The sequence below is a fragment of the Mirounga leonina genome, unplaced genomic scaffold (genome assembly GCF_011800145.1).
Source record: "Mirounga leonina isolate KUSES-001 unplaced genomic scaffold, KU_Mleo_1.0 Mir_154, whole genome shotgun sequence".
Taxonomy (NCBI): Eukaryota; Metazoa; Chordata; class Mammalia; order Carnivora; family Phocidae; genus Mirounga; species Mirounga leonina.
The window spans coordinates 9,967,844-9,995,243 of record NW_023270389.1 but is presented as its reverse complement, the minus strand read 5'-3'; the positions used below and the strand labels follow the sequence as shown (position 1 = coordinate 9,995,243).

At 46.6% G+C, this 27,400-nt stretch overlaps 1 protein-coding gene and 1 non-coding gene across 2 annotated transcripts; both read right to left on the bottom strand.

The window, feature by feature from the left end:
- Window positions 1-676: 676 nt before the first annotated feature.
- Window positions 677-27,400, bottom strand: HHIPL2 (HHIP like 2). Its single transcript, XM_035010082.1, has 10 exons — window positions 26,909-27,400; window positions 21,867-22,519; window positions 20,850-20,993; window positions 17,920-18,251; window positions 16,487-16,613; window positions 10,228-10,373; window positions 5,369-5,450; window positions 2,257-2,339; window positions 1,053-1,314; window positions 677-852 (listed from the first exon to the last, which is right to left on the bottom strand). Exons 1-10 carry the CDS (start codon window positions 27,287-27,289, stop codon window positions 837-839), a joined length of 2,226 nt encoding a protein of 741 aa, XP_034865973.1. The 5' UTR covers window positions 27,290-27,400; the 3' UTR covers window positions 677-836.
- On the bottom strand, window positions 19,120-19,227 carry LOC118014595. The gene has a single exon (XR_004680307.1). It is a non-coding gene; the product is annotated as a U6 spliceosomal RNA (small nuclear RNA).

Genomic DNA, 27,400 nt, shown 5'->3' with positions numbered 1-27,400 from the left:
CCACCGTATGGAAAGCAGGGATTACATGACCTCTGAAGGTCCTCGACAACCCTGGCATTTCATGTTTTTGTTCTTAAACCAAATTGCCTACACCATTCTGGATGATTTGCAGGATTTGGAGAACTTCCTAAAGACGGGGATCACTTCCTCTCTTAGCCCTTTTATTCCTCAAATACCTGGTTAAAAGCCACCGACCCTCACCGAGGGCCCTGCAGGGGGGCAGGTGCACGGGACATCGACGGGGGCGTTGGTTCAAGTCCAGCTGTCCCCTCCCTGCTGCGGTCTAGGGCGTGAAGACTCATTTGCCTTCTCTTCAACAGAGGTTACTTGGCAACACATATAAGCAGCAAGGTTGTGAGGTTGCAGGTAATTTATACAATCTTGGCACATAAGAAGTACTCAAAATGTAGTTACGTCCATTATGCTACTGGCCAAGGCAAGTTAGTGGGCACTGGAGTTACAGACCAGGACCTGCCTCTAGTCAGTGAGCTACAGCCTGGGGCAAAGGAGAGAACCATTTTTAGAGGGGCTTGCCTGGAAACATGTCCCTACGGGCCTCCTCCTGGACCTGGGATGAGGCAGGAGAGGGAAGTAGGGTTCTTAGGCAAATGGATGAAGCACACCAGATTTCTGAATGCCAGACAAACATCCCAGAGATCAAAGGGTACAGGCCTGATTGAGCAAGTACTGATTTATTACCTTAGGTTGGAGGCACTTATGAAACAAGAGAGATGCGCAGTGGGATTCCAAGGCTTACCACCGCACAAGGTTAGCCGGGGCCCTGGCCACGTGGGCTCTGGTGTCTCCACGGAAGCAGAGAACGAGCATCCGTCCATTCAGAGAGCAAAATTCCTGCGGAGAGGACAACCGCGCTGGCCCTAAGTCAGGTTCCCTCTGCCCACCCCCACCTCCAGCCCCGGCTCCCATACAGCTAAAGCCCACATTCGGCAGCGGCATGAGCAGCTTCCCGGCGGCAAGGTGGTTCTCCCCTGGCACGTCCCCTGGTCAGCCACCTTGACAGAAGAGGCCGAGGGAGACTTTGGCCAGCTCACCTCGGCTGTGCTGACTGCCGGTCCCTGCCCCTGGGGGGTTTCGGGCTCAGCTTCCTCTTGCCCTGGAGGCCTGGGGACAACACTCTGGCTCTCTTCTTCACACCAGGCCTTTGAAATGCCTTCCTGCTGCTTGTGGGAAAAGCTGGCTTCTTGGAGGGGCCTTTCTGAGATGAGGTCCGGTCGGGGCTGGAGGCTAAAGTTGCACTGGGTAATTTTCTAGCAGCTTTCTCCGACTGCTTCTTCAGCAAGTCCAAAACTGTCTCTGGGAAACAAATATTTATTTAGTGAGAAACAGAAATCCTGGAAAAGTAACCCTAAGGGAAACACCACCCAGGATACCTATGACTACAGGAGGGTTAATATAAATTCTTTTCAGGGGCGCCTGGCTGGCTCAGTGGTAGAGTATGGGACTCTTGATCTTGGGGTTATAAGCTCAAGCCTCGTGACTGGCCTTGATCTAAATATATTACTTTTTGGGGGCGCCTGGGTGGCTCAGTCGTTAAGCGTCTGCCTTCGGCTCAGGTCATGATCCCAGGGTCCTGGGATCGAGCCCCGCATCGGGCTCCCTGCTCGGCGGGAAGCCTGCTTCTCCTTCTCCCACTCCCCCTGCTTGTGTTCCCTCTCTCGCTGTGTCTCTCTCTGTCAAATAAATAAATAAAATCTTTAAAATAAATAAATAAATAAATTACTTTTTTAAGAGGGTCACTCCAGTGATCCATGGCTCTGGAACAGTTAGTTTCCCTCCTCAATCAGCCCTTCCTGAATCCCCACCCTGCCTCTGCTCACTCTAGAGGCCCCTCGGTCCCCTGGGCATCCTTCTCTCCCAGAGCCTCGGTGCTGTATTTATTTCTTCATTTGCCTGCACTACATGTGACTCTGAGCTCCTACAGGTCAGGTTCACTGCTATAGCCCCAGGGATTAGCACAGTGGCCACTGCAATCTCAGGGCTAAATGAACAGTGCCCAGTGAAGAACTGATGGACGGACAGAGGACAACGGGTCTCTGCAGAAGCACATGTGCATACTCCAGTATACGGAGATGTACAGACCGAGCCACAGTTACTACAGTCCTCATCCAGAGCATAGGCCTTCGGCGAGAAACAGAGCTCCCACCATGGGAGGACTGGAGCACGTCTGCAGTGGGCGCCGTGCCAGTGCCTCGATGCCAGGGCCTGAGCCTGAGCCTGAGACAGAGACGGACTCACGGGCGAGCGGCCTGAACTGGACCCGCTTGCTCTTGGTTTTCACCGGCACTGGCTTGTACTTGCACTTGCCGGGGGGTGCTCGCCTAAAAATAGAGAGAAAAAGTGAGGACACAAGATTCTGAGGATGGGACCAGGAAGTCAAGGTCACCCATTTGCAAGAATTGGATTCAGCTCTCCTTTATCCATGGGGATGAGAGAGATGGGAGTAGGAAATAGGAGAAAGAACAGGGAAACTACAAGCTCTTGGGACAAACTGTAGTGAGGGGGTCAGGGGCACGGGCGTGGTGACAGAATTGGGTTCAAACTCTGGGGACCAGGGGCAACTAAACCTTGCTAAGCATCAATTTCCACATCGATAAAATAGAAAAAGTAATTGTACCCATCCTCGCAGGAATAAATAAGAGCTGTGAGGGGCGCCTGGCTGGCTCATTCGGTTGAGTGGCCAACTCTTGATTTCAGCTCAGGTCATGATCTCAGGGTCTTAGGATCAAGCCCCGAGTCAGGCTCACTGCTCAGCAGGGAGTCTGCTCCAGGATTTTCTCGCTCCCTCTCCCTCTGCCCCTCCCCCCACACGCATGCATGAGCACCCTCTCTCTCTCTCAAATAAATGAATCTTTTAAAAAAATTAAAATAAAAATAAGAGCTGTGTACTTCACATACCATAAGTGACTGATAAGTCACTTCTAAAATTATTTTTTAAGGAGATTTAAAAAACAACACTTGGAACAGCACCCAACACATAACAACTGCCCCACAGATGAAGATGATGATGATGATGATGACAATGATGGAGGTGATTCCCTTTAAAGAGAATCCCGTCAAGAACTCATGGCACAGCCCCTGAAGGATTGCCAGTCTCTCTGCCTATCAGAATAAGAATTCCATAACTGCTGTCTCCTGGGTGCATCTTCTGAAATAAAAGGGACCCTGGAGACAAGGAGCACTCGTTACTCAGAGCAGACGTGGAATTTTCCAGCGAGTCCCTGCTGCCTCCTCCTCTGCCTTCCTCGCTCCAGCTCTGTCTCTCCTTCCTATCGCCCTCATTCCAGGTGGGAAAAAAAGTAATTTTCTTTATTTAACAGACACCTCGTGCTTAGGCGCTGCACAAATCCTTCATAAATATAACTCAATGAAACCTCCTAATAACCCTATGATCCCCATTTTACAGAGGGGAAACTGAGGCACCCAAAGATTAAGACACAGATGCAAGATCACACAGCTAGTCGGTAGCAAAGTCAAGTTTCAAACCCAGGCTCCAGGGTCTATAACTCTCAAGGAAGGGCAAGAAGAAAAGATGGAAGGAAAGAAAAAAAGAAAAAAATCACACGGAAATAAATCTTTTGCTCCTCAGAAAGCTGTCATAGGTGCATTCAGTGCAAGACAGGCTGACTAGGTAAGCAGAGCAGAATCTGGATCCACTGCTGGAGAAGCTTTGAAAGTCTGTCCAACTCCACATGATGATGGCCGAAGTGAATGAGAGATGCTAAAATGACTCTGACCCTCGGTGTCCCTATCCTGGGCCCCCTCTTGCTAGCTGTCCCTCGGGCAAGTAAGTTCACTTGGCCAAGCTCAGCTAGCTTCCTTGTAGAGTGACGGGTGTGAGCCTGTCTCCCTGGGATTCCGTCCACACTAAATGACAGCCCACCTGCTCAGCACCCAGCACAGTGCCTGGCAGACAGCGACAACCAGTGAGTGTCAACCTGAGAGACAGGTGAGCCCGGAGGGATGTCTTCCGTGTGGACAGGCTTTACGGTTGTTTTATGGCTGCTCTTAGGAGAGTGGGGAGCTTGATTACCCCTAGCCAAACGAGGACACTGTCAAAGGAAAGACCAAGTGATTCACACAGGAAACCTCTGAGTGGAAAGAGCAGAACTCCGACCCAGCTATTATCTGCCACCTGAGGCACTCGAACTGGGTGCTGGGTTTGCTCCCCACAAGCACAGGAAATACGAAGCCAGCCCTGTACCTAATTCGGCCCTTAGCAACCCCACAGGTGCCATTCGGAGAGCACCCCAGGCACAGCCTCAGGGACTGAGCTTCTTCCAGGAACTCCCGAGAACACAGAGACTGAGACCCTGCTGCCAAATGGAGCTGCGCGGGGCCTGGCTCCTGATCCTGAGCCCCAATCTACACGCAGCTGCCGAATGTCGTCTGAGCACCACCCCACAGAGGAGCAATGTAGCCTCACAGAGAAGTTTTCCTCTGCGGGTCTGTCTTCAAGCTGATTTGTGGGGGAGACTAGCTTGCTTTGGGGCAGAATCCTGTGATAAATCCATGCACTGCCCCAGGCCCTCAGGCTGGATACGTTGCATCACCTCCCAGGAGGGTACAAACCACACGCTTGACACCCTCAGATGGGACGCTGTCCTGTGGCCTTTGGGCAGTTGCTTAGCCTCTGAGAGAGGTCGGCAAAAGAGCAGAAGTAAACAGTACGGAATCCACCAAGTGAATAAATATTGCCACTGAATTCCAGAAAGGGTCAGGTGGAGACACTAAGAAATCAGTTTAAGGGGCGCCTGGGTGTAAGACTGATGAATCACTGAACTCCACCTCTGAAACTAATAATATACTATGTGTTAATTAATTGAATTTAAATTAAAAATATTTTAAAAATTAAAAAATAAATAAACTGTCCCAGATTTGGCCAGTAGGAGCCCTTCAAAAGTAGCTCCTGCAGAAAATAATAATAATAATATAGATAAATAAATATTTGCCTAGGATCTTGAGACCTCAACCAAACCCAGGGGAGAGGGCAACAGTACTTACTCAGGTGGTCAGAACTATACACCCATTGTCAGATGATCCCAGACAGAAGTTTCCAGAAGCATAATTAAAAAAAAATAAAACAGGAGCCACAAGTCTAGACTAATCATCCAAGAAAGGCTCAAGATCCTCATTTCCCACCACAAAGAGACCAGTTCCTGAATATTTCATAATTCCTAGACACATTGCCCTACATTTATTTGCCCCATCTGCTTTTTATCTAAAGCAAAGATTTGCTTCATTGATAATTTCTGGTAACTTCTGGGGAGTCAGGACTGTTTTTATGATCTGCCATGAAGATAAGGGCTGATAGGGATGCACCTAAGAAGAAAATGAGACCAAAACTCACCTTGATGGGTCAACAAATTTGTAAATTGATCCGTGTGGTGCATAGGCGCTGGGGTAGGCGGTGGCCAGGAAATAGAGCTCCCCTGAGGAAACAGGGACAGGTGATCGGATAGCATGGCTGAGACAGAGCTGGATGCACAGAAAACCCTCGACCTGGGGTTAGAACCCTGAAATGCAGTGAGCCCCAGGAAGGGAACCCCGGAGCCCTGGCCGACAGCTTGGCATTCACTGGACTGTGAGCTCATCAAGAAGAAAGCCCTTCTCTGACCCCCAAAGAATAGCTCAGAGTGCACCCCAACAGACGTGCGTTTCTATTTACGTTCAATGAACAAACCAGCTTCATCTCTCTGCTCTCAGAAACTTCGCCTTAACGATTCACCATGTCCTTTCCCACCTCTTTACTACTACTAAGAATTCTCTGAGAAACCCTGAAATAGCCATTTACCGGTTAAGGACCATTTATCCATCACTTTTTTTTTTTTTAAAGATTTTATTTAATTATTTGAGAGAGAGAGAGAGAGAGCTCTCGCACTCAAGAGGAGGGAGAAGCGGAGGGAGAGGGAGAAGCACACTCCCCTGCTGAGCATGGAGCCCGGCGTGAGGCTCGATCCCAGGACCCTGGGATCATGACTTGAGCTGAAGGCAGACGCTTAACTGACTGAGCCTCCCAGGCGCCCTATCCGTCACCTTCTGTTGCCCCTTCTTGAGTCCACTGGCACCAATCCCCACTGCCCCCGCCTCACTTCTCCCTCCATTTGTACCTTCCTTCCTTGGTCCTTGGGTCCCTTGTTTTCCCTGGCCCTCCCACTCTTCAGGCTCTCCTGGCCTTCTCCACATCTCCCAGAAATCACCTCTACCCACAGTCTCCTTCACCTCCTTGAGGAGCCCCTGCTCCTACCACTTCCCTCTGTTTGAATACTCTCTGCTCATGGTCACTACCTCATTCCACCTCTTCTCACGGTTACCTGTGAGGGACAGGATAGGATGGGTTGACGAGTCCGACTTCGGAGCTGGATCAGCTGACTTGGAATCCTGACAACACCAGTTGCTGTGTTATCTCGGGCAACCTCTCACCCTGTGTAACCCTAACGTTATTTGTTAATCATTTGTCAAATGGGACTGATAATACTTCACACGATTATTAGGGATTAAATTAGAAAGTGATGGGGCACCTGGGTGGCTCAGTCAGTTAGTTAAGTGTCCAACTTGGTTTCGGTTCAGGTCATGATCTCAGGGTCCTGAGATCGAGCCCCACGTCAGGCTCCGCACTCAGCGGCGAGTCTAATTAAGGATTCTCTCCCTCTGCTCCTCCCCCACATCTCTCAAATAAATAAATGTTTTGTTTTAAGATTTTATTTATTTATTTGACAGAGAGAGAGCAGGAGAGCACAAGCAGGGGGAGCGGCCAACAGAGAGGGAGAAGCAGGCTCCCTGCCGAGCAGGGAGCCCAACGCGGGGCTCAATCCCAGGACCCTGGGATCATGACCAACTGAGCCACCCAGGTGCACCTAAATAGATGTTTTAAAAAATTAGAAAGTGATGATCAGCCGTTACTCTTACCTTCTTATCTCTTTACACCTTCTAACATTTGTGCCACTGCACTGACCTGAGCTCGCTTGTTGTATGCTCTCTCTCAACCTCATGGAAGTAAATGTCTACTAAACTGCTAATCGGAAAAGCCTAGAACTTCAGACAGCTCTGAGTTATTTCCACAACCTTCTTCCTTGAATTTGTGGAGGACGTGGACCAACGTTTGTCCCGTGCCGAATGTGAGGCCTCCGGTCTTCATGGAGCCCCCACGCACAGCTGCCTAATAAACTCTGGACTTTGTGTACTCACAAACTATATTGTCATCTTGCCCTGTAAGGGGTCTGAGACATTAGGACGCACCCCACCCTAGAGCCAGTTTGCCTCCTCTGACTGGAAACCCAGGCACTGTCCGTTAGATAAAACAAGGGGTCTACGAAGTGTCTGCACGTACCCGGGGTGCCATCACGCAGGAGCCCCCCTAGACCATGAAAATAATTCCCGCTCTAATTGAAAACCCCACATTGTGGCACAGTCCCTACACAACACCAGTTTATGTATATTATATGTCTTAAACATGCCATAGACTTCCCACTGTATTTTTAGGGGAAAACGATGCTAGAAGCAAATTTCCTCTGTCATGCCCAACTGACAATTTTAAAAATACATTTTAGGACCAAAAAAGACTACCTAAAAAACTGTAACATGCCATGTAAAACAAAACGCATGAGATGTAAATTTAGTGCAAACATTAGTACTTTGACCAGCCCTCTAGAGAATGTGCCTGATTCAGAAATCCAACCCATCGGGACCCACCCAGCAATGGCCAGCCCCACGCCCACCCCTCCCTCCAAAGTCACTTATTTATGGCAGCTCTCAGCTAGAAAAACCTGGAAATACACCGCAGCAGTACTGGAGGTTCAACCAAAAAGGAGATGTCTACGGCTGATGATGGATAATAAAATAATGAAATACTCAGATCTAAAAATATGTCCATAAGTGGGAAAGGCTAGGATGTGAGCAGAAAATCCGAATCACTCCATGCCAACACACAAGAGCAAGCACCTCGGGAAGAAAATAACTTGCCCTGGGACGCCTGGGTGGCTCAGTCAGTTGAGCTTCTGCTTCAGCTCAGGTCATGATCCCGGGGTCCTGGGATGGAGCTTCTCCCTCTCCCACTCTCTCCCACTCCCCCTGCTTGTGCTCTCTGTCACTATCTGTCTCTCTCAAATAAATCAACAAAATCTTTAAAAAAGCAAGGAAGGAAGAAAATAACTTGCCTCGAAACAGCTTTCCTGGCTTTAGGGCCATTTTGGGCAAAGTCTGGCTTGGGAACACCCTGGCAAGTCCACTCGATAAAATTCAGCCAAGGACACTTAGTTTTGTTGGCCAGATGTACTGACTGGTATTTAAAAGCTGCCTGTTTTCTCCTCCGAGTGGCCTCACAGGCACGGCAAACCAAACCACCCAAGCCAGGGTTTCGGAGGCCTTCTGAGGAGCAAGCTGCAGAAGACAGAGCAGCCCAGGATCCCAGGGCAGACCCGCCTCCGGGGCTCCAGCCTCCGGGGAGAGCGAGCTCCAGCCTTGAGGACTCCAGCCTCCCTGGGGCACCAGCCTAGAGGGGCTCCGCCAGGGCAGAGACCCCACCAGGCCTGTGGCTTCCACATCATCCTCCTTCCATGGAGCATCATCCTGCCAGCCTGTGGTTTCTCTCCTTTTTTTATATGTTTGGACTTCCAGTTTGGAACGCACTTAGACTTTCTCTATTAAGAATGCTTGAATTCTCAAAAAAAAAAAAGAATGCTTGAATTCTCTAAAATAGCCTCTGCTCCTCTAAAATATTCATCTCAAACTATAAGCTAGGAAAAGGTCCAGGAGCTGACTCGATTTCCGTACGCCTTGTTCAAGTGAAGGTCTGGCACGGCCACCCCATGACTCAGAGCGGAAAGAAACCCAGTTTGAGGAAACCTTCAAGGCTCTGGTTCACACTCACAGAGAAGCCCAGGTCTGGAAGGGGCCCTGAGAGGCCATTTTATTCCCTTGTGAGACTCCAAGCATGGCTAGATGCAGTGCCACATACCAAAGAGATCACAGGCCCTGTCCTCCTCACAAAATAAAATTTTATCTTTCAAATGTAACATAACTTACGTAAAGCTGAAATTAAAACTCCATTTTCTGATTACAGAATTTGAGGCAATTTAGTAGAGTGGAGTCTCTGTCTCTCTACGTGCACACATGCTTTGCTTTGCTGATGCCCTTAATAACTACCTCATCTGTCTAGCGAATAGCCTCCTAACGAGCTGTCTACCCTTTTACCAAGATCTCTCAGGAAGGAAATTCTCCCTGGATCACTCACAGCCTCACAGACTCCTGGTAGGGTCAGGAAGGAGAACAGCCCAGTCAGGGGCTGATCAGGGGCTCTCCCTCCCAGGCAGCACCAGGAGGATAAACACCAGTGTCCACCCACCACGTCTGCCCCCCTACTGGCCCTGTCCACCTTCCTGTGATTGCAGATTAGAATCAAATCAGGTAGGAGAACATGAATCTCCTCCATGGTCAAAAGACCAAAAGACCAAAGTGTAAACCCTGACTTGCCCCACACAGTGAGGTGTGGGCCTCACCCAAGAAGACGTAGGTTGGCATATTCGATCTGTTGCCTCACTGGCAAAATAAGCATAATCATTACATCATAGGGGTGTTGTAATTATTAAATAACATAAAAAAATGTAAAGCGCTTAGAATAGTATCCAGTACAATATAAAAGTTGACTATGGGGCGCCTGGGTGGCTTAGTCACTTAGGCATCCGACTCTTGACTTTGGCTCAGGTCATGATCTCAGGGTCATGGGACTGGACCCCGACTTGGACTCCATGCTGAGCACGGAGCCTGCTTAAGATTGTCTCTCTCTCTCTCCCCTCTCCCTCTACCCCTCCCGCCACCGCACATTTTCCCTCTCTCTCTAAAAAAAAACAGTTGACGGGCGCCTGGGTGGCTCAGTTGGTTAAGCGACTGCCTTCGGCTCAGGTCATGATCCTAGAGTCCCGGGATCGAGTCCCGCATCGGGCTCTCTGCTCGGCAGGGAGTCTGCTTCTCCCTCTGACCCTCCCCCCTCTCACGCTCTCTCTCTCATTCTCTCTCTCAAATAAATAAATAAAATCTTTAAAAAAAAAAAAAAGTTGACTAAATGGTAGTGAAAACAGAAGTGTAGTTGCTCTTTAAATAATAATAATAATAACAGTAATAACAATGATTATAACAAATGTTTAGTTCACGATGCCTGTGATGATTTAAGTTCCAATAAGCAGAAACAGAATAACCCTATATATCTGTCACCTGCTTCATCTTCAGCAAAAGAGATGATAAATTTGCTGTAGGTGCTGATCAGCCCTGGGAAGGCACAGAACGCAGCGTTGCCCAGGCAAATGTCCCGTTTCTTCCATTTCTTGGTTTTTCTATCTTCCTGCAAAGCCATAAGTCGACTAGAGGAAAAAGAAAACCTTTATTATAGGAATCCATATTTTCACCCTGCAGGATATTCTTCCTCCTCCCTTAGGAGATCAACACCTAGCCTCTCCCAGGAATCAAAAAGCTGCTTCAGAGATACCTCAGTCGGGGCGCCTGGGTGGCTCAGTTGGTTAAGCGACTGCCTTCGGCTCAGGTCATGATCCTGGAGTCCCGGGATCGAGTCCCGCATCGGGCTCCCTGCTCAGCAGGGAGTCTGCTTCTCCCTCTGACTCTCCCCCCTCTCATGCTCTCTCTATCTCATTCTCTCTCTCAAATAAATAAATAAAATCTTTAAAAAAAAAAGAGATACCTCAGTCAGCTGCTGGCCCTAGACGGAGAAGCTCATCTTCCATTATAGGAGGAGTCTGGTGCCCTCTGAAGGTTGCACCACTACAGAAGACTAATCTAGTTTCTGTTGGTTTGTGCCCTTTGGCTCGGTGCTCAACTGGCTACACCTCAGTTCTCTCATCTGTAAAATGAATTTCCCACGGACAAAAGTCGCAAAGGTTAAGTAAGGTAATATACATGAATAGCTCCCCGGCGTGCCTGGCACAAATAGTAAGGGCTCAAAAACTGGTAGCTATTTGTGTCATTATTATGTCTATGTAGTAGCAGGTCGATGCTTCACATCCCTTCGTCTTCTATCTGACCTCAAAGCAGGTTTTTAGAATAAAAAGAAAAGGAAGATGGGTCAACTCATGTGTCATATGAAATCTTTTTTTCACATGAAACATTTCATAGAAATAGAGATGCTCAATCCCAGTGATTTTGGTGCATGTGCTTTGACTAAGAATCACTGAATATCAACCAAGTGATATGTAAGGAGATGGAATTGTGGGAAAAACAAAGAACAACTAAATCCCAAAGATCTAACGAGTGATGATAAAGGAACTGACCAATTACTAGCTCTACCCTGTCTCTGAAACCAAGAATTGCAGTATGAAAATATTACTAACTTTTTTAACAAAAATGGGGTAACGGGAGCCAGATTTACCCTCATACCTTAAACAGTCAAAAACCTAGACAAAATAGAATGATAATTTTTAAAAGACAACTGGAAATCAGACAATGAAGGACTACATTCCCTAAGAGATGGGAAACAAACAAGGTAAGCCCTAAAATTGTCCCAGCTTACTACCCTGATAAAGTTTCTAGCACGAGGAAGGAAAACACAGGCAGAGCCAGCAGACTCCTTAAGTTGAAAAGACAGAGATGAGAGTCAGAAAGACCTATGCAGAACAATCTACAGGACAGATATTGGAGAGAAGAGGGGGGTACAGAGAATAGGCCCCAGAGATCTGCGAAGTGTCTCCTTTGAATATCCATCACTATACTTAACAGCACATACATGTGAGGAAAACTTCTAAATCAGAGGAAAGAATTAGAAAGAAAAGTACTTGGCACTTACTCAGGGTCAGGCATAGTGTAAGTATAATTCACAGAGCATTAGGAAGAGTTTCTAGGAAAGTCCCTCCTCAATATTGAGGAATCGATAGTTCTAGAATAAGCACCACATTGGTCCTACATGACAAATATTAACAGCAAGACCTGAAAGGATCAAACTATTTCCAAGTAACTTATTTAGAGAGATACAACAATATTCAGCACCCACAGTGTTAAATTTACAATGTCTGGCATCCAGTAAAAAATTATAAGGCAGTAAAGAAGAAGGAAAATACAAACGAATATAAAGAGAAACAATAATAAAGAGAAAAATCAATCAAAACTGACAAAGAAATGACAGATGTTCACTTCAGCAGAGAAGAACATTAAAACGGTGACTTTTTACTCTGATTCCATATGTTCAAAAAGCTAAGTAGACACATGGGAAATATACAAAAGACCCCAATCAGGTTTCTAGAGATGAAATATACAGTGCTTGAGATTTAGAAACAAACACTGGATGGAACGAATGGCACATTAGACACTGCAGAAGAAAAGATTCATGAACTGAAGACATAGCAATAGGAACTACCCCAAATTAAACACAGAGAAATAAAACTTAAACACAAATAGATCATCAGCGAGCTGCAGGAAACTTTAAGTAGCCTAATATACACATAATTCAAGTATCCAAACGAGAAGGAAAGAGAGGGTGGGGCAACAAAAACTATTTGAAATAAATTACAGCCAAAATTTTTCCAGATTTGATGTAAGCTATAAACTCACAAATCCAATTAGTGCAACCAAATCCAAGCACAAGAAATATGAATAAAACTACACCAATATATATCATAATGAAATTGCACAAAACCAATGATAAAATCTCAAAAGCTGCCAGAGAAAACATGACATGTTAAATATGGAGGAACAAGTATAAGGATGACAGCAGATTTCTCATTGGAATTAAGGCCAAGCAGAAGATAATGGACAACATTTTTAAAGAATTAAAGAAAGAATATGTTGTCATAGACTTCTATATTTAGCGAAAATATTTTTCAAAAAGGAAGGGGGAAAAAAGACAGCAAAAGCAGAAAGAATTCATCACCAATGGACCCATTTTTCAAAAAATGTTAAAGGAACTTCTTCAAGCATTAAAAAAAATGACATCCCCAGAAGGAAATACGCACAAATTAATGAGGAGTATTGAAAATGGTAACTATATTTGTTTCCTACCACCACTGTAATACATCATCACAACCTGGTGGCTTGAAACAACCCACACTTATTCTCTTACAGTTTCGGAGGAATGGTGCTGAAATGGATTCCACTGGGCCAAAATCAAGGTGTTGGCAGGGCTGTGCTCCCTTCAGAGGCTCTAGAGGAGAGTCAATTTCCTTGCCTTTTCCAGCTTCCAATGGTTGTCCTCAAGTCTTGACTCATGGGCTCATCACACTGCTTCTGTTGTTACACTGACTTCTATCTCTTCTGTCTTCAAATTTCCCTTTACCTCCTTCTTCCAATGATACATTTAGGACCCACCTAGATAATCCAGGGTAATCTTCCAAATCAAATACAGTCTCTTTGTGACCACAATCAAACTAAATTATAAATCAATAGCACAAAGACCTCAGGAAAACTTCAGATATTTGGAAATTAACGCACTTCAAACTAACTTGTGAGAAGATGAGTCAAAGGGAAATCAGAAAATATATATATATATTTTTAAAGATTTTATTTATTTATTTGAGAGAGAGAGGATGAGAGACAGAGAGCACGAGAGGGAAGAGGATCAGAGGGAGAAGCAGACCCCCCCCTCGCCAAGCAGGGAGCCCGACGCGGGACTCGATCCCTGGACTCCAGGATTGACCCGAGCCGAAAATATTTTTAACTGAATGAAAATGAAAACACAATGTATCAAAATTGATGGGACACCATTAAAGCAGGACTTGAGGGGAAGTTTAGAGCACTAAACATATGTATTAGAAAAAATGATAGTCTCAAGGCACCTGGATCGCTCAGTTGGTTGGGCATCCAACTCTTGCTTTCAGCTCAGGTCATGATCTTCTAAGTTGTGGGATCAAGGTTGGGCTCCGCAGGGAGTCTGCTTAAAAGATTCTCTTCCTCTGCCCCTCCCCCAACTCCCACTTGCTCGCTCTCTCTAAAATAAATAAATAAATCTTTTTTTTAAAAAGTAAAGAAAAAATGACAGTCTCAACTCAGTGACCTCAGTTTCTATCCTGAAGTGGCATAATGTTACTTGAATGTGGACTCATTAGTTGTAAATGTATATTGCAAACTCTAGGCAACCACTGAAAAAGAAAAAAAAAGTATAATTGATGTGCTAAGAAAGGGGAGAAAATGGAACTCTATAGAATGCTCAGTTAAATCCACAAAAGGCAGAAAAAGAGTCAAAGACAAAAACAGAACAAAGAGGGCGCCTGAGTGGCTCAGTTGGTTAAGCCACTGCCTTCGGCTCAGGTCATGATCCTGGAGTCCCGGGATCGAGTCCCGCATCGGGCTCCCTGCTCGGCAGGGAGTCTGCTTCTCCCTCTGATCCTCCCCCATCTCATGCTCTCTCTCTCTGTCTCATTCTCTCTCTCAAATAAATAAATAAAATCTTTAAAAAAAAAAAAAACAGAACAAAGAACAAGAGCAACAAATAGAAAGCAATAATAAATATGGTAGATATTAATCCAACTGTGTCCATAACCACTTTGAATGTTAATGGTCTAAATGCACCAATTAGAAGACAGAAGAAATAACGGGGGTGCCAGAGTGGCTCATTTGGTTAAGCCTCGACTGATTTTGTCTCAGGTCATGATCTCAGGGTCCTGAGATCGAGCCCCACGTCGGCCTAAACACAGCATCGAGTCTGCTTGTCCCTCTCCCTCTTCTCCTTCCCCTGCTTTCTCTCTCTCACTCTCTCCCTCTCTCTCTAATAAATGAATAAATAAAATCTTTAACAAAAAAAGACAGAAAAAATCGCCAGACAAGACACAACTATACGTTGTCTACAAGAAAACTTTAAACCTGGATGGCTTCACCTGGAAGAAACATATAAAGAAATAATACCTATTTTATACAAACTCTTTCGGACAATTGAAGAAAAGGAGATACTCTCCCAACTCATTCTATTAAAGCCTGCATTATCCTAGGGGCGCCTGGGTGGCTCATCTGAGCGTTAAGGTTAAGCGTCTGCCTTCCGCTCAGGTCATGATCCCAGGGTCCTGGGATCTAGCCCCACATCAGGCTCCCTACTCAGCGGGAAGTCTGCTTCTCCCTCTCCCTCTACTGTTCCCCTACTTGTGCTCTCTTGCTCTGTCAAATAAATAAATAAAATCTTAAAAAAATAAAATAAAGCCTGCATTATCCTGATGCCAAAATCTGGCAAAGATATTCCAAGAAAGAAATCCCTTTCATGAACACAGATGCAAAATTTTCCAACATGTTAGCAAATCCAATCCAACAATGTATTAAAAGGAAAATACATCATGACCAAGTGGTGTTTATTCCAGAAATGCAAGATTGCTTCAATGATAAAAGAAAATCAATATAATTCACTATATTAAAAACTAAAAATGAGAAAACCACATGATTCTCTCACTAGATGCACAGATGCATTTGACAAAACATAACATCCATACTCAATACAAACTCTCGGTGAACTAGGAATGGAAGGAAAACTTCACCTGGTAGAGGGCATGTACAAATATCTACAACTGACATCATACTCATTGGTGAAAATGGAAGCCTTCTATCCAACATTGTACGGACGTTTAAGATGAAGCAATAAGTCAAGAGAATAACAATAAAAGCTTTGCAATTCAGGAAAAGAAAAAGTAAATGTATCTATATTCACAGACAAAATGGTCTTCTACACAGAAAATCCAACAGAATCTACACACACATACACACACGCCAATAGAGTTAATAAGAGTTAGACAAGGTTGCTGGATATAAGCTCAATACACACACACACACACACACTGAAATATACGTAACAAATATATAATAAATATGTAGTAAAAAACTGGAAATAGGGCGCCTGGGTGGCTCAGTCGTTAAGCGTCTGCCTTCGGCTCAGGTCATGATCCCAGGCTCCTGGGATCGAGTCCCACATCGGACTCCCTGCTCCGCGGGAAGCCTGCTTCTCCCTCTCCCACTCCCCCTGCTTGTGTTCCTGCTCTCGCTATCTCCGTCTCTGTCAAATAAATAAATAAATAAAATCTTTAAAAAAAAAAAAAAAACTGGAAATAGCCAAAACAGGAGAATACATGAATAACTGGTGTTATATTCATGCACTTGAATATTACAAAGCAGTAAGAGAAAAACTGACACGTGACAACAGTGATGAATTTCACTGATGTTATTGAATGAAGAAGCCATATATGTACAAAAAAATACATATGTATGATTCCATTTATATTAAGTTCCAGAAACAAAATTAATGTGATGGGAGTGGTTACCTCTGGCTGATGTGCTGGTGTGTGAGTGTGAGAAAGAAAGGGGTGGTACTGACAGGCTAATAGGCAAGAAGGAACCTTCCAGAGTGATGGAAATGTTCTGCATCTTAACATAGTTCCAAGTGTATATATTGTAAAACTTTATCCAACTGTGCTCTTAGAGACTGTATCTCACCACATGTAATTTATATCTCCATAAAAATGCTGAAATAAAAAAAAAGGAGACATCAATCCTTTCTTACCCACTCATGAAGTCCCCAAAGATGTAGAGGCCATTGAGATTTGGGGATTCACACCCACGGTAGACATATCCTCCAGTGACTGACTTCCCCACTGCATGGCCATAAGCATAGATTGGTAGAGTGTCACCTGTCCAGGAACAAAAAGTGTCATAGCTGAAAACTGCGACCTTCGGGTGCCTGGGTGGCTCAGTCGGTTAAGCATCTGACTCTTGATTTCGGCTTAGGTTATGATCTCGGGGTTGTGAGATCGAGCCCCCTGTCAGACTACACTGAGCCCGGAGCCTATTTGGGATCCTTCTCCCTCTCCTGCTGCCCTCCACACACACACACACACACACCCCCGCCCCGCAACACTGCTCATGCATGCACACACACTTTCTCTCTCTCTTAAAAAAAAAAAAATTGAGCTTCAAGGAGGAAGACGGGGACTTTCAAATGTAGTTGCCTGATTGGGTGGAGAACGGTTTCTCTCTTGATCTTTGGTAGCACAGGCAGCCAAAAGAATCAGGTTTATTTTTCTCAACAGACCAGCCACAATATTTGTGAGCTTCCCATCTGCCTGGTCTCTGCAGGCAGAAAGGGAGCCAAAAACTCCCCCACCTGTGAGGCAGTGACCTGGGAATCCACACACCTACGTTTATCCCCTAGGCTGACATGGCAGATACTCAGGCTTAAGGATTTAAAAAACTTGTGAGGGTCTCTAAGACTCCTTTGTAACTTAGAGAACCCAAAAAGATGAAGCACCTGTGATAAAATATGCCTGAAAAGCACATCTTTTTTTTTTTTAAGATTTTATTTATTTATTGACAGAGAGAGACACAGCGAGAGAGGGAGCTGGAAATAGGGCGCCTGGGTGGCTCAGTCGTGGGAGTGGGAGAGGGAGAAGCAGGCTTCCTGCTGAGCGGGGAGCCCGATGTGGGGCTCGATCCCAGGACCCTGGGACCATGACCCGAGCCGAAGGCAGACGCTTAACGACTGAGCCACCCAGGTACCCCAGAAAAGCACATCTTGATTACTGACATTTAGGGTTTGTATATGGAATATGTCACCTGACTGCATATGGGATGTCGTTTCAGTGGGCTGTGCCAAATAGGAATAAATTAAAAACACAGAGCCACCAATTCTCCTCTACTAGTGGTTCTCGAAATAGCATGCCTAAAAATCATGTGGGCAATTTATCTAAAATATAGATTCCTCGGTCAATCCCAGTTCCTGAATCCACCCAGGATTCAAATGCATCAGGTCAACAAGCACTACCCAGCGTGTTTCTGGTCCAGCGGCTGGAGCGCCAACCTGAGAACACAATCCCACAGGACATAAAGGAAGACCCCCGAGCCATCTGCAGGGCACAACACTCTCAGGTCGTATCCCCCCACCTCCACGTCCGCCCCCTCAATTCACTCAAGAAATCACCCGGAGAACTTCTGACTTACCCAAAGAGGCATTGTGACAAAGCTTTCTGTCGTAACATTCAAACCCTTCCTTGGCCCTCCAGCCATAGTTCCCGCCTTTCACAATGATGTCGACTTCTTCAAACCTATTTTGTCCCACGTCCCCACAGAATATCCGGCCTCGGCCCCGGCGCGTGACAGGGTCCCCTCGGTCCACGGCACAGCGCCACATGTTTCTGACCCCATAGGCATAGACCGCAGGATGGGCCCCTGGTTCAGCCACAAACGGATTGTCCGGGGGCACTCGGTACCGCTTGCCGTCTGAGCCTGCCCTGTTCACATCGATCCTTAACACTTTCCCCAGCAGGGAACTTCTGAAAGAAAGGGGGCCGGGAAACAGGCGCAGGATAAGTACCCCGAAATGGGATTGCCGGCTCATTGGCTAGTTTTATATGTTTTTAATGTTTTCGCAGCCTCTCCATACTGTTTTCCAGAGCGGCTGCACTATTTTGCATTCCCACCAACAGTGTACAAAGTTCTCCGCATCTTCAGCAACACTTGCTGTCTTTTGTGTTTGGTTCCTTTGAGGGTTGGGGGGAGGTAGAGAGCCATCCTAATAGATAGGAGGTGGTATCTCATTGCGGTTTTGATTTGCATTTCCCTGATGATGAGTGACACTGAGCATCGTTTCATACACCTGTTGGACATTTGTTTACAAGATGAGTAAGTTCTAGAGATCTGCTGTACGTTTGTCCCTATCATTAACAATACTGTATTTACACTTACAATTTTTTTTACACTTAAATTTTTTTAAGAGGGTAGATTTGGTGTTAAGTATTCAAAATTTAAAACTAAATAAAATAAAAACTAACTAAAACTAAATAGAAGATAAAATAAAATGGCACCAGACCAGAGACTGCCCAGGAGGACCTACTGATGGTCAATGACAAAACAACTACTAAGAATCACATGGGAAGACATGATTTTTTACAGATATATACAAGATATATACATAAAGTCATGTCTATATGATATATATAGATAGATAGGTTAGATAGGTATATAGATCTATGCAAAATGTTAAGACTTGCCAAGTTTTGGCTCAAGGAGAACTAGTAGGCAAAAGTTTGATGGGGTCCTGGCCCATAAGACCCTGAGCAAGCCAGCTACAGCTTCAATTTTTAAAAATGTTTTTGATGAGGTGGTTTCTCTCAGGTTTGGTTTAACACTATGAATTTTTTTTTTAGTATGAAACTTTTCATGAATGTGTGCATCACTCTTGCAGAGAGACCATGCTAACCTTCTCTGTAGTGTTCTGATTTTAGTGATATTTGCTGCTGAAGTGGCCACTAATACTATGCATTTTAAAAGGAGTTGGCTTCTTCTTCCTCATAGAGCACTGTGGTCATAGAAAAAGATCAGAGCTTTTTGCGAGGCTCTGCCAGTGACTGTGGCCTCTGGGCCTCAGTTTCCTCATTTGTAAAGCAGGAGAGAGAAACATTACCTCGAAGTGTGGTTGTGGTTGTAAGGGTTAAGTGAGTTACCTTCCGTGTAGCAGGTGAAACAATTCACAACAGTAGGCATTTGACAAATGTTAGCTCTTGATTATTTTTTTTAAAGATTTATTTATTTATGGGCCCCTGGGTGGCTCAGTTGGTTAAGCGTCTGCCTTCGGCTCAGGTCATAACCCCAGGGTCCTGGGATCGAGTCCCACATTGGGCTCCTTGCTCGGCGGGGGGAGTCTGCTTCTCCCTCTACCCTTTCCCCCCTGCTCGTGATCTCTCTCACACACTCTCTCTCTCTCAAATAAATAAATAAAATCTTTAAAAAAAAAAAAAGACTTATTTATTTGAGAGAGAGAGAGAGAGTGGAGGAAGGGGCAGAGGGAGAGAGGCAAGCAGACTCCCCACCTGAGCCAAAATCAGGAGTCGGCCACTTAACCTACTGAGCCACCCAGGCACCCCTGTTAGCTCTTGATTATTATAACTTCAATATTTTAATACCAGGGATAATGGCATTCAAGTGCTTGCTGGTACAAAGGGCGGAAGGATCATGTGACTTTTATGTCAGTCCGGCCCTCACTGAGCTCTTGCACCAGCTTGCTCCAAGTTTGAATTTTGGTTCTGCCACTTACTTGCTGTATGGCCTTAAACAAGTTACTTTACTTCTCTGCCTCTATTTTCCCATCGGTGAAATAACTATCATAATACCTACACTTCATAGGAGACGTCCATTCCATAAGTATTTCTGAAGTGACTCCCATGCCAGGCACTATTCGAGGTGTTAGGGATACATCAATTAACAAATGGATAAAAATTCCTGCCCTTGTGCGATGTTAGGGTACCTGGGTGGCCCAGTCAGTTAAGTGTCCAACTCTTGGTTTAAGCTCAGATAGTGAGACTGAGCCCCACATCAGGCTCCATGCTCAGCACAGAGTCTGCTGGAGTTTCTCTCTCCCTCTGCCCCTCCCGCTTTTGCTCTCTCTCTCTCCCTCTCTCTCAAATAAATAAATAAATAGAATTGCATTCTTAAAGACACACAAGGTATTCAGAACAATACCTGATACACAGTAAGCATTCAATACATACCGCTTATTAACTAGCCTTCTCACATGTCTCCAGGGTCTAGCACAGTGCCTGAACCACAGTGTTCAATAATATCGCTGAGTTGAACTGAAATGGGTAAAATCTTGGTGTGGTAAATAAAGTCCCCCTAATATACATTGAACACTCTGAATTCGTGTCTCCGTAGCACTGAGAGTTACACTGAGCATCCATAGTATTACTTACTAAAATACACTGTGCCTAAAATTTATAGGACAGAAAACCAAATGTTCCTCCCACTTGCCTCAACAGAGGGGGCTACATCTTGAAGTAAGTGGTTTGGGTTTCACCCTCCGTAGACTCCATCTCAGCAAAAACATACCAAGGGCTCACCCTAAAGGGACAGGGGCCCAGATCCACCCTGCTTACTTGTTCTGAGCATTTCCAAACTTGCCGAAGGGATCCCCAGCCTGTCCTCCATCCCCAGTGAATATGTACATGTAGCCATCCACACCAAAAAGAAGTTGTCCGCCATTATGATTTGAGGCTGGTTCTTCTATCTCCAAGATGACTCTGGAAGGAAAAGAAACCATGCATTAGGCTTTGATATAAGCTAAAACTGCATCCTCTTCAGACACCCAGAGATGACTGGTCCAAGCCAGCCAAGACCTGCTTCGGAGTTTCCAAGAATCACAAAGCTTGGAGTGCTAAGACACCCCTTATTTCCCAGTATGACTCCTTCATGGATCATTTTTCTTTCCTACCATGATTTCATGAGCCGTAGACAGAGCCAGGGTAACAATCACTCTTTTCTGGGCCTTACTTTCTGCTCTACCAGAATTCTTAATCCCTTCCTTTGGGCAAACCAGCAGGGGTAAATCTATCAGTTAGTTCTCCATGATCTTTTCAATCCCCCAACCTGGCTATTTGGGAAAAGAGAGACAAGGCAGAAAGAACAAGAAGGAAAAAAGACAGAATGGTGGAGTGGAAAGACCATGAGCTTGGAGGGACAGAATTAAGTCCTTCATCAGACCATGCATCCACAGCTCTATGGCCTTGGGTCACAGCCTCCTGTGAGGATGATTCCCTTGTTCAAGGCCAAAGGCCTGGAATCCAATGGCCACATAATAATCAGAGGGCACTATTATATTTAATATATTGATATTATCTACAATCATTTCTCAAACCTTTGTGGCTGCTGGCCATTGCTTACATTCCATAAAAACAAGCAAGTATGGCTCTGATTAGGTAACTATAGGGTGATGGCTACACCCCATGAAGAACCCCGACTCAAAAGTCTAACTTGTCTGTCCTCATTATTCAACGATGACTCCTTGGTCAGCGTTATAAGCTAGGGGCTCTAAAACCAGAAACATTTCCCTTTATCATCTTAGAGGATGGACTGACACTATTCTGGAGCATAGTACAGAGTTGAGCATGTCTCACCTTTCTGATTTGGGGTCAGCTTTGTTGGGATCAGCCCGAGAAACCTTCATCTCACTAATCCGGATCTTTTCTACCTTCTTCTTGCCCAGACATGAATAATAAATATAGAACTTGCGGTTGCGGTGGAATCTGGGATGAAAAGCCAACCCCAAGAAGCCTCTCTCATCCCCTACCCAGGGAGTAGTCAACACGATATTCTTGAGGTCCAAAAAGGGTTGTTCCAGGCGACTCCCATCAGGCAGATAGACCCACACCACCCCCACCTGCTCGGCCACAAAGAAGCGATGGGTGCCGTCCCCAGCGTGGACCATGGAGACAGGGTTCCTCAACCCATTGGCCACCTCAGTCAGGCAGAGCTGCAGACAGCCCTGGTGGTCCTCGGCCACCACACCCAGGTTGCGGTTGAGATGGTCATTCCTCAGGACATTGGGGAAGCAATAGTCCTTGTCGGGAAGGTTGAGGAGGTGGCAGAAATGGGCGCCATCCTTTTCATGTGACCCCTGGAGGCGAAGGTCATTGGTCAGTAGGGAGATGGCAGAGTGGCATTTAGAATGGAATGCAGAGCAGTAGTCAGAGCAGAGGCCAGGAAGGTTCCGGAGGGGTGTCTGAGGGTTCTCAGCATCGTAGAGATGAGCTGCATAGGGCGAGCACTCCTAGGAAAGAAAGGGAAGCTTGATTAGTAGTCAGACTGGCCACAGTGGGGCTGGTCCCAATTTTTGAGCACGCAGAAGGAAAAATGGTCTAGGAAAGAATCAGAATCTGGAGTTTCTATGACCAACTACTGGTAAAGCTCTTTTCTGGGACCCCAATTTTCTAGCCAGTTAGTGCTCTTGGAAGGCAAAAAGGGGGAGAAATCTTTCATGTTCACTATACCTTCTTTAGCATTTTAACTTAGTTCTTAACACTTAAAAGTTTTAATAAGCGAATTTTTTTTAAAGGGTACTAATTTCGGGGCGGCTGGGGGGCTCAGCTGGTTAAGCATCTGCCTTGGGCTCAGGTCATGATTCCAGGGTCCTGGGATCGAGCCCCACATTGGGCTCCTTGCTCAGCGGGGAGCCTGCTTCTCCCTCTCCCCCTGCCCCCACCGCCCCCCACTCAGGCACTCGCTCTCTTTCATATAAATAAATAAAATCTTTAAAAAAAAAAAAAGGACTAATTTCTCCACCTTTCCCTTTATTATAAATGCTGTATCTATAAGATTTTATTTCTTTATCCAAATCTGAAGCAAAGTGGCAAAAGTTTCACATTTGTTAAATCTGGGTATTGGATACATGGTGTTAATTATTGAATTTTCTGTGCTTTTTGTATGTTTGAAATAGTTTATGATTAAAAAATAAAATTACCAAACTGGACATGCAATGTATCACTCCCAGAGATTAGGCATCTAGTCATTTCTTCACTTACTTATTAAAAATATTAAAGTGCTAGGCGCCTGGGTGGCTCAGTTGGTTAAGCAACTGCCTTCGGCTCAGGTCATGATCCTGGAGTCCCGGGATCGAGTCCCACATCGGGCTCCCTGCTCAGAAGGGGGTCTGCTTCTCCCTCTGACCCTCCCCCTCTCATGCTCTCTCTCTCCCATTCTCTCTCTCAGATAAATAAATAAAATCTTTAAAAAAAATATTTAAGTGCTTCATATATACAAAGCACCACGCTGGGAGTTACACAAATCTGAACTGTGGCTATGGGGCCACACTGCTCTTTACACAAACACACAAGACCTGCGTGCCAAGTACCTGCTACTCGGGGCTCCGTAAACTGTAGCATTTTTTTAGGAGGAAAACAGAATATTGTGGGCAGACAACCAGCTCCCAAAAGTAATGAAAAACGGGTAACTGGGAGTTAAGTAAGAAAGGCCAGTTTTTGGGCGCCTGGGTGGCTCAGTTGGTTAAGCGACTGCCTTCGGCTCAGGTCATGATCCTGGAGTCCCAGGATCAAGTCCCACATCAGGCTCCCTGCTCGACAGGGAGTCTGCTTCTCCCTCTGACCCTCCCCCCTCTCATGTACTCGCTCTCTCTCATTCTCTCTCTCTCAAATAAATAAATAAAATCTTAAAAAAAAAAAAAAAAGGCCAGTTTAAAGGGTGCACTTCGGGGCCTTGCATAGAGCCCACTGGCCCAAGAACCCCTTCTGATCACTGACCGCTCGCTCTCCCAGCAGCCGCCGGGGCCAGACCATCCAAGTTCACCTGTGTTCCCCGCCATCTAATGAAGGGACAGCATCATTTCTCAGATGTGCTTGACTTCTCCGTTCACTCTTTTTTTTTTAATTTTATTATGTTAGTCACCATATATTACATCATTAGTTTTTGACGTAGTGTTCCATGATTCATTGTTTGCGTATAACACCCAGTGCTCCTTGCAGAACATGCCCTCTTTAATACCCATCACCAGACTGACCAATCCCCCACCCCCCTCCCCTCTAGAACCCTCAGTTTGTTTCTCAGAGTCCATCATCTCTCATGGTTCGTCTCCCCCTCCGATTTCCCCCCTTCACTTTTCCCCTCCTGCTTTTTTTTTTTTAACATATAATGTATTGTTTCAGAGATACAGATCTGTGATTCATCAGTCTTACACAATTCACAGTGCTCACCACAGCACATACCTTCCCCAATGTCTATCACCCAGCCACCCATGCCTCCCACCCCCCACCACTCCAGCAACCCCCAGTTTGTTTCCTGAGATTAAGAATTCCTCATATCAGTGAGATCATATGATAATTATCTTTCTCTGATTGACTTATTTCGCTCAGCATAATACCCTCTAGTTCCATCCACGTCGTTGCAAATGGCAAGATCTCATTCCTTTTGGTGGCTGCATAATATTCCATTGTATATATATACCACATCTTCTTTATCCATTCATCTGTTGATGGACATCTAGGCTCTTTCCACAGTTTGGCTATTGTGGACATTGCTGCTATAAACATCGGGGTGCACGTTCCCCCTCGGATCACTACATTTGTATCTTTGGGGTAAATACCCAGTAGTGTAATTGCTGGGTTGTAGGGTAGCTCTATTTTCAGCTTTTTGAGGAACCTCCATACTGTTTTCCAGAGTGGCTGCACCAGCTTGCATTCCCACCAACAGTGTAGGAGGGTTCCCCTTTCTCCGCATCCCCGTCAACATCTGTCGTTTCCTGACTTGTTAATTTTAACCGTTCTGACTGGTGTGAGGTGGTATCTCATTGAGTTCCCCGTTCACTCTTATTTCAACCCTGATGGCAGGTTGCAGAGCAAGCTCCTGGCTATTGGAAAGAGGAGAAGAAAGAGTCCTTCTAGAAGATTCAGTGTCTCTCCTTGGGTGGTAAGTTTCAGTTCAGGAAACCTGTCAGAGCTGCCGACAAGAAGCAAAAGGAACTGCTCTGAGTCTGACCCACTGGCCTGTCCACTCTGGAGGAGTGGTAAGAAGCGGGGAGACAGAAATAAGGATGAGCTACCAGGGAACAGAGGGGGCCATGGAAATATAACCATCATGGCACAGTCTTAGGCAGAAACTTAGAGTCTGCACAGTTGCTTCGACTCAGTTATCTCAGAATATCATTTCTCTATCTAAGGAAAGTAAGGCCCAGGAAGAGTCTCCCCTGTGGTGTCAGACTCTGTTCTTTGCACCGAGGACAGGGAGCAAGATGCACCAGGGCTCTGTTCTAATGGGACGTACACTTCGCCCAGGTCAGAAAACCACGAAGTAAATGGGTTGGTGCTGCTGGGACTCAGTCTTGGCGAGGTATGATCCAAAGGGCAGAAGACTTGGAGGTAAGCCTCTAGATTTGTGCCCCGGCACCGTCTGATCTTAGACAAGTTCTTTAAAGCTCCTGACTCCTAATCAGTAAAATCAGGATCCTAATAACTTCCTGCACAATCACTGCTGGGAATACACTACATGTGTGTGGAAAGAGAGAGGAGGGACTTGAGAGTTTTAATAAATAGACTCATGTAGGTTATTCTGATTCCTCAAATCCCTAAAACAGGACAGCTGCCTAATTTGGCTTTCAGAAACTTCTCCCAACAGGGAAAGTGGGAGGGAGGGCAGAGGGAGGGTGGAGACATTTTTACCAGGGGGCATCTCGGAAATTCAGTCTTAGTGTTGCTCAGAAGAGCGCAGCTTCCGCCCTACGGGGTTATCCCATAGTTAATTCTCCTGTTAACAGCTGAGGGGTGGTGCCTGAGGTAGGCGAGTACAGCCCCGGGGAGATGGCACCCAGGTGGCTGGCTGCTGTGTGGGGATCTGCGGTGTGCCCTGCAGGCGGGGAGATGGGGCGCCTCGTGAGCTCGGGAACGGCGGCAGCCCGAGAGCCCGGGAGCTGCGCTGACATGCCCAGGAGGGTCTCAGATCACAGGTCTGCCTGGACCTCCTGCCTCCTCGCCCCCAACACCTCATTAGCGCACCCCTCCCCTTGGCAGCCTCTCTCAGCGGCTCTCCTCCAATGCGACTCTCCCCTGCACCCTGAACACCTCTTCCCGGAGTCGGTGATGGAGGATGCCTGCCAGGGATGTGGATTTTGGCCCTTGGAGAGCCAGGAGAAGCAGAACCTCTGTAAGTCAGCGGCTTGAAGCCCTTTCAGCCCAGCTCCAGAATGCTGGGGAGAGCCCCCCCACCGCCGCCACCACCGTCATCACACCAGAGACTCCCCCGGCACCAAGGACCCAGACGAGGATGGGCCCCAGCAGGTGCCGCCACTCCCCCCAAGCCCTCGGTAACCACCACAGCTGTGCACTGCAGGGGGACCCCGACAGCGCTGCTCTGAGAGCTCCGTGGAGGACACCCATCTCCGCCTTCTGCCTGAGAAAGCACAAGGACCAGCAGACCCCAGGGCGAGACCTTTGGGTCTCTCAGTGGAAAGCAAACGCAGCACCCGCTCGCCTCCGTGTGCCCGTCCAGGGACCAGAGCTCTAAGGTGAGGCAGCTGCCAGGGGAGCTTCTAAAGGGCCGGGTGCCCAAGGAGCCCTCCCGCCCCCCGCCCCAGGACCCCCGCCACCAAGCCCAGCACCCCGCACTCTGCTAAGCTGGGTCCCTCGCTGCCCTGCAGGGTTACGCTCAAGCCTACCTGGCAGAGGATGTCCTTAATGTAGCCCCCACACAGCTCATGGCCCCCGAGGTCAAAGTAATCCATGATGTCCCTGTACCGAGCAGCGAGGCGGCGGTCCCTGTGCTGGTCACAGCAGCCGAAGGACTCATAGGCTGAGCAAAACTCGAGGTGCAGCGGGGGCTGGAAGGGGGGCCCGTAATCCAGGCACTGGGGGTGTCCCTGCAGCAAGCCCACCTGGCCCAACCAGAATGTGAGGCAGAGGTGGAAAATGCCAGAAGAGGTAGGGAGTCTGGGGGCCCAGCAGCTGAGACCACCCCCGGGAATGGATGTCCTCAGCATTTTGGGCTCGGAAAGACTCCGGCCGCTGTGTTTGCTCAGGTTGGCTCCCCTGCTGTGCATTAGGTCCCTCCCCGCCCCCACCCCACACTCTCTACCCCCAGGGTGTTTTCTTCCTTCCCTCTGTCCCCGCCCCCACCAAGTTCCCTGAGGTGGTTTCTGAGCAGTGTCCCT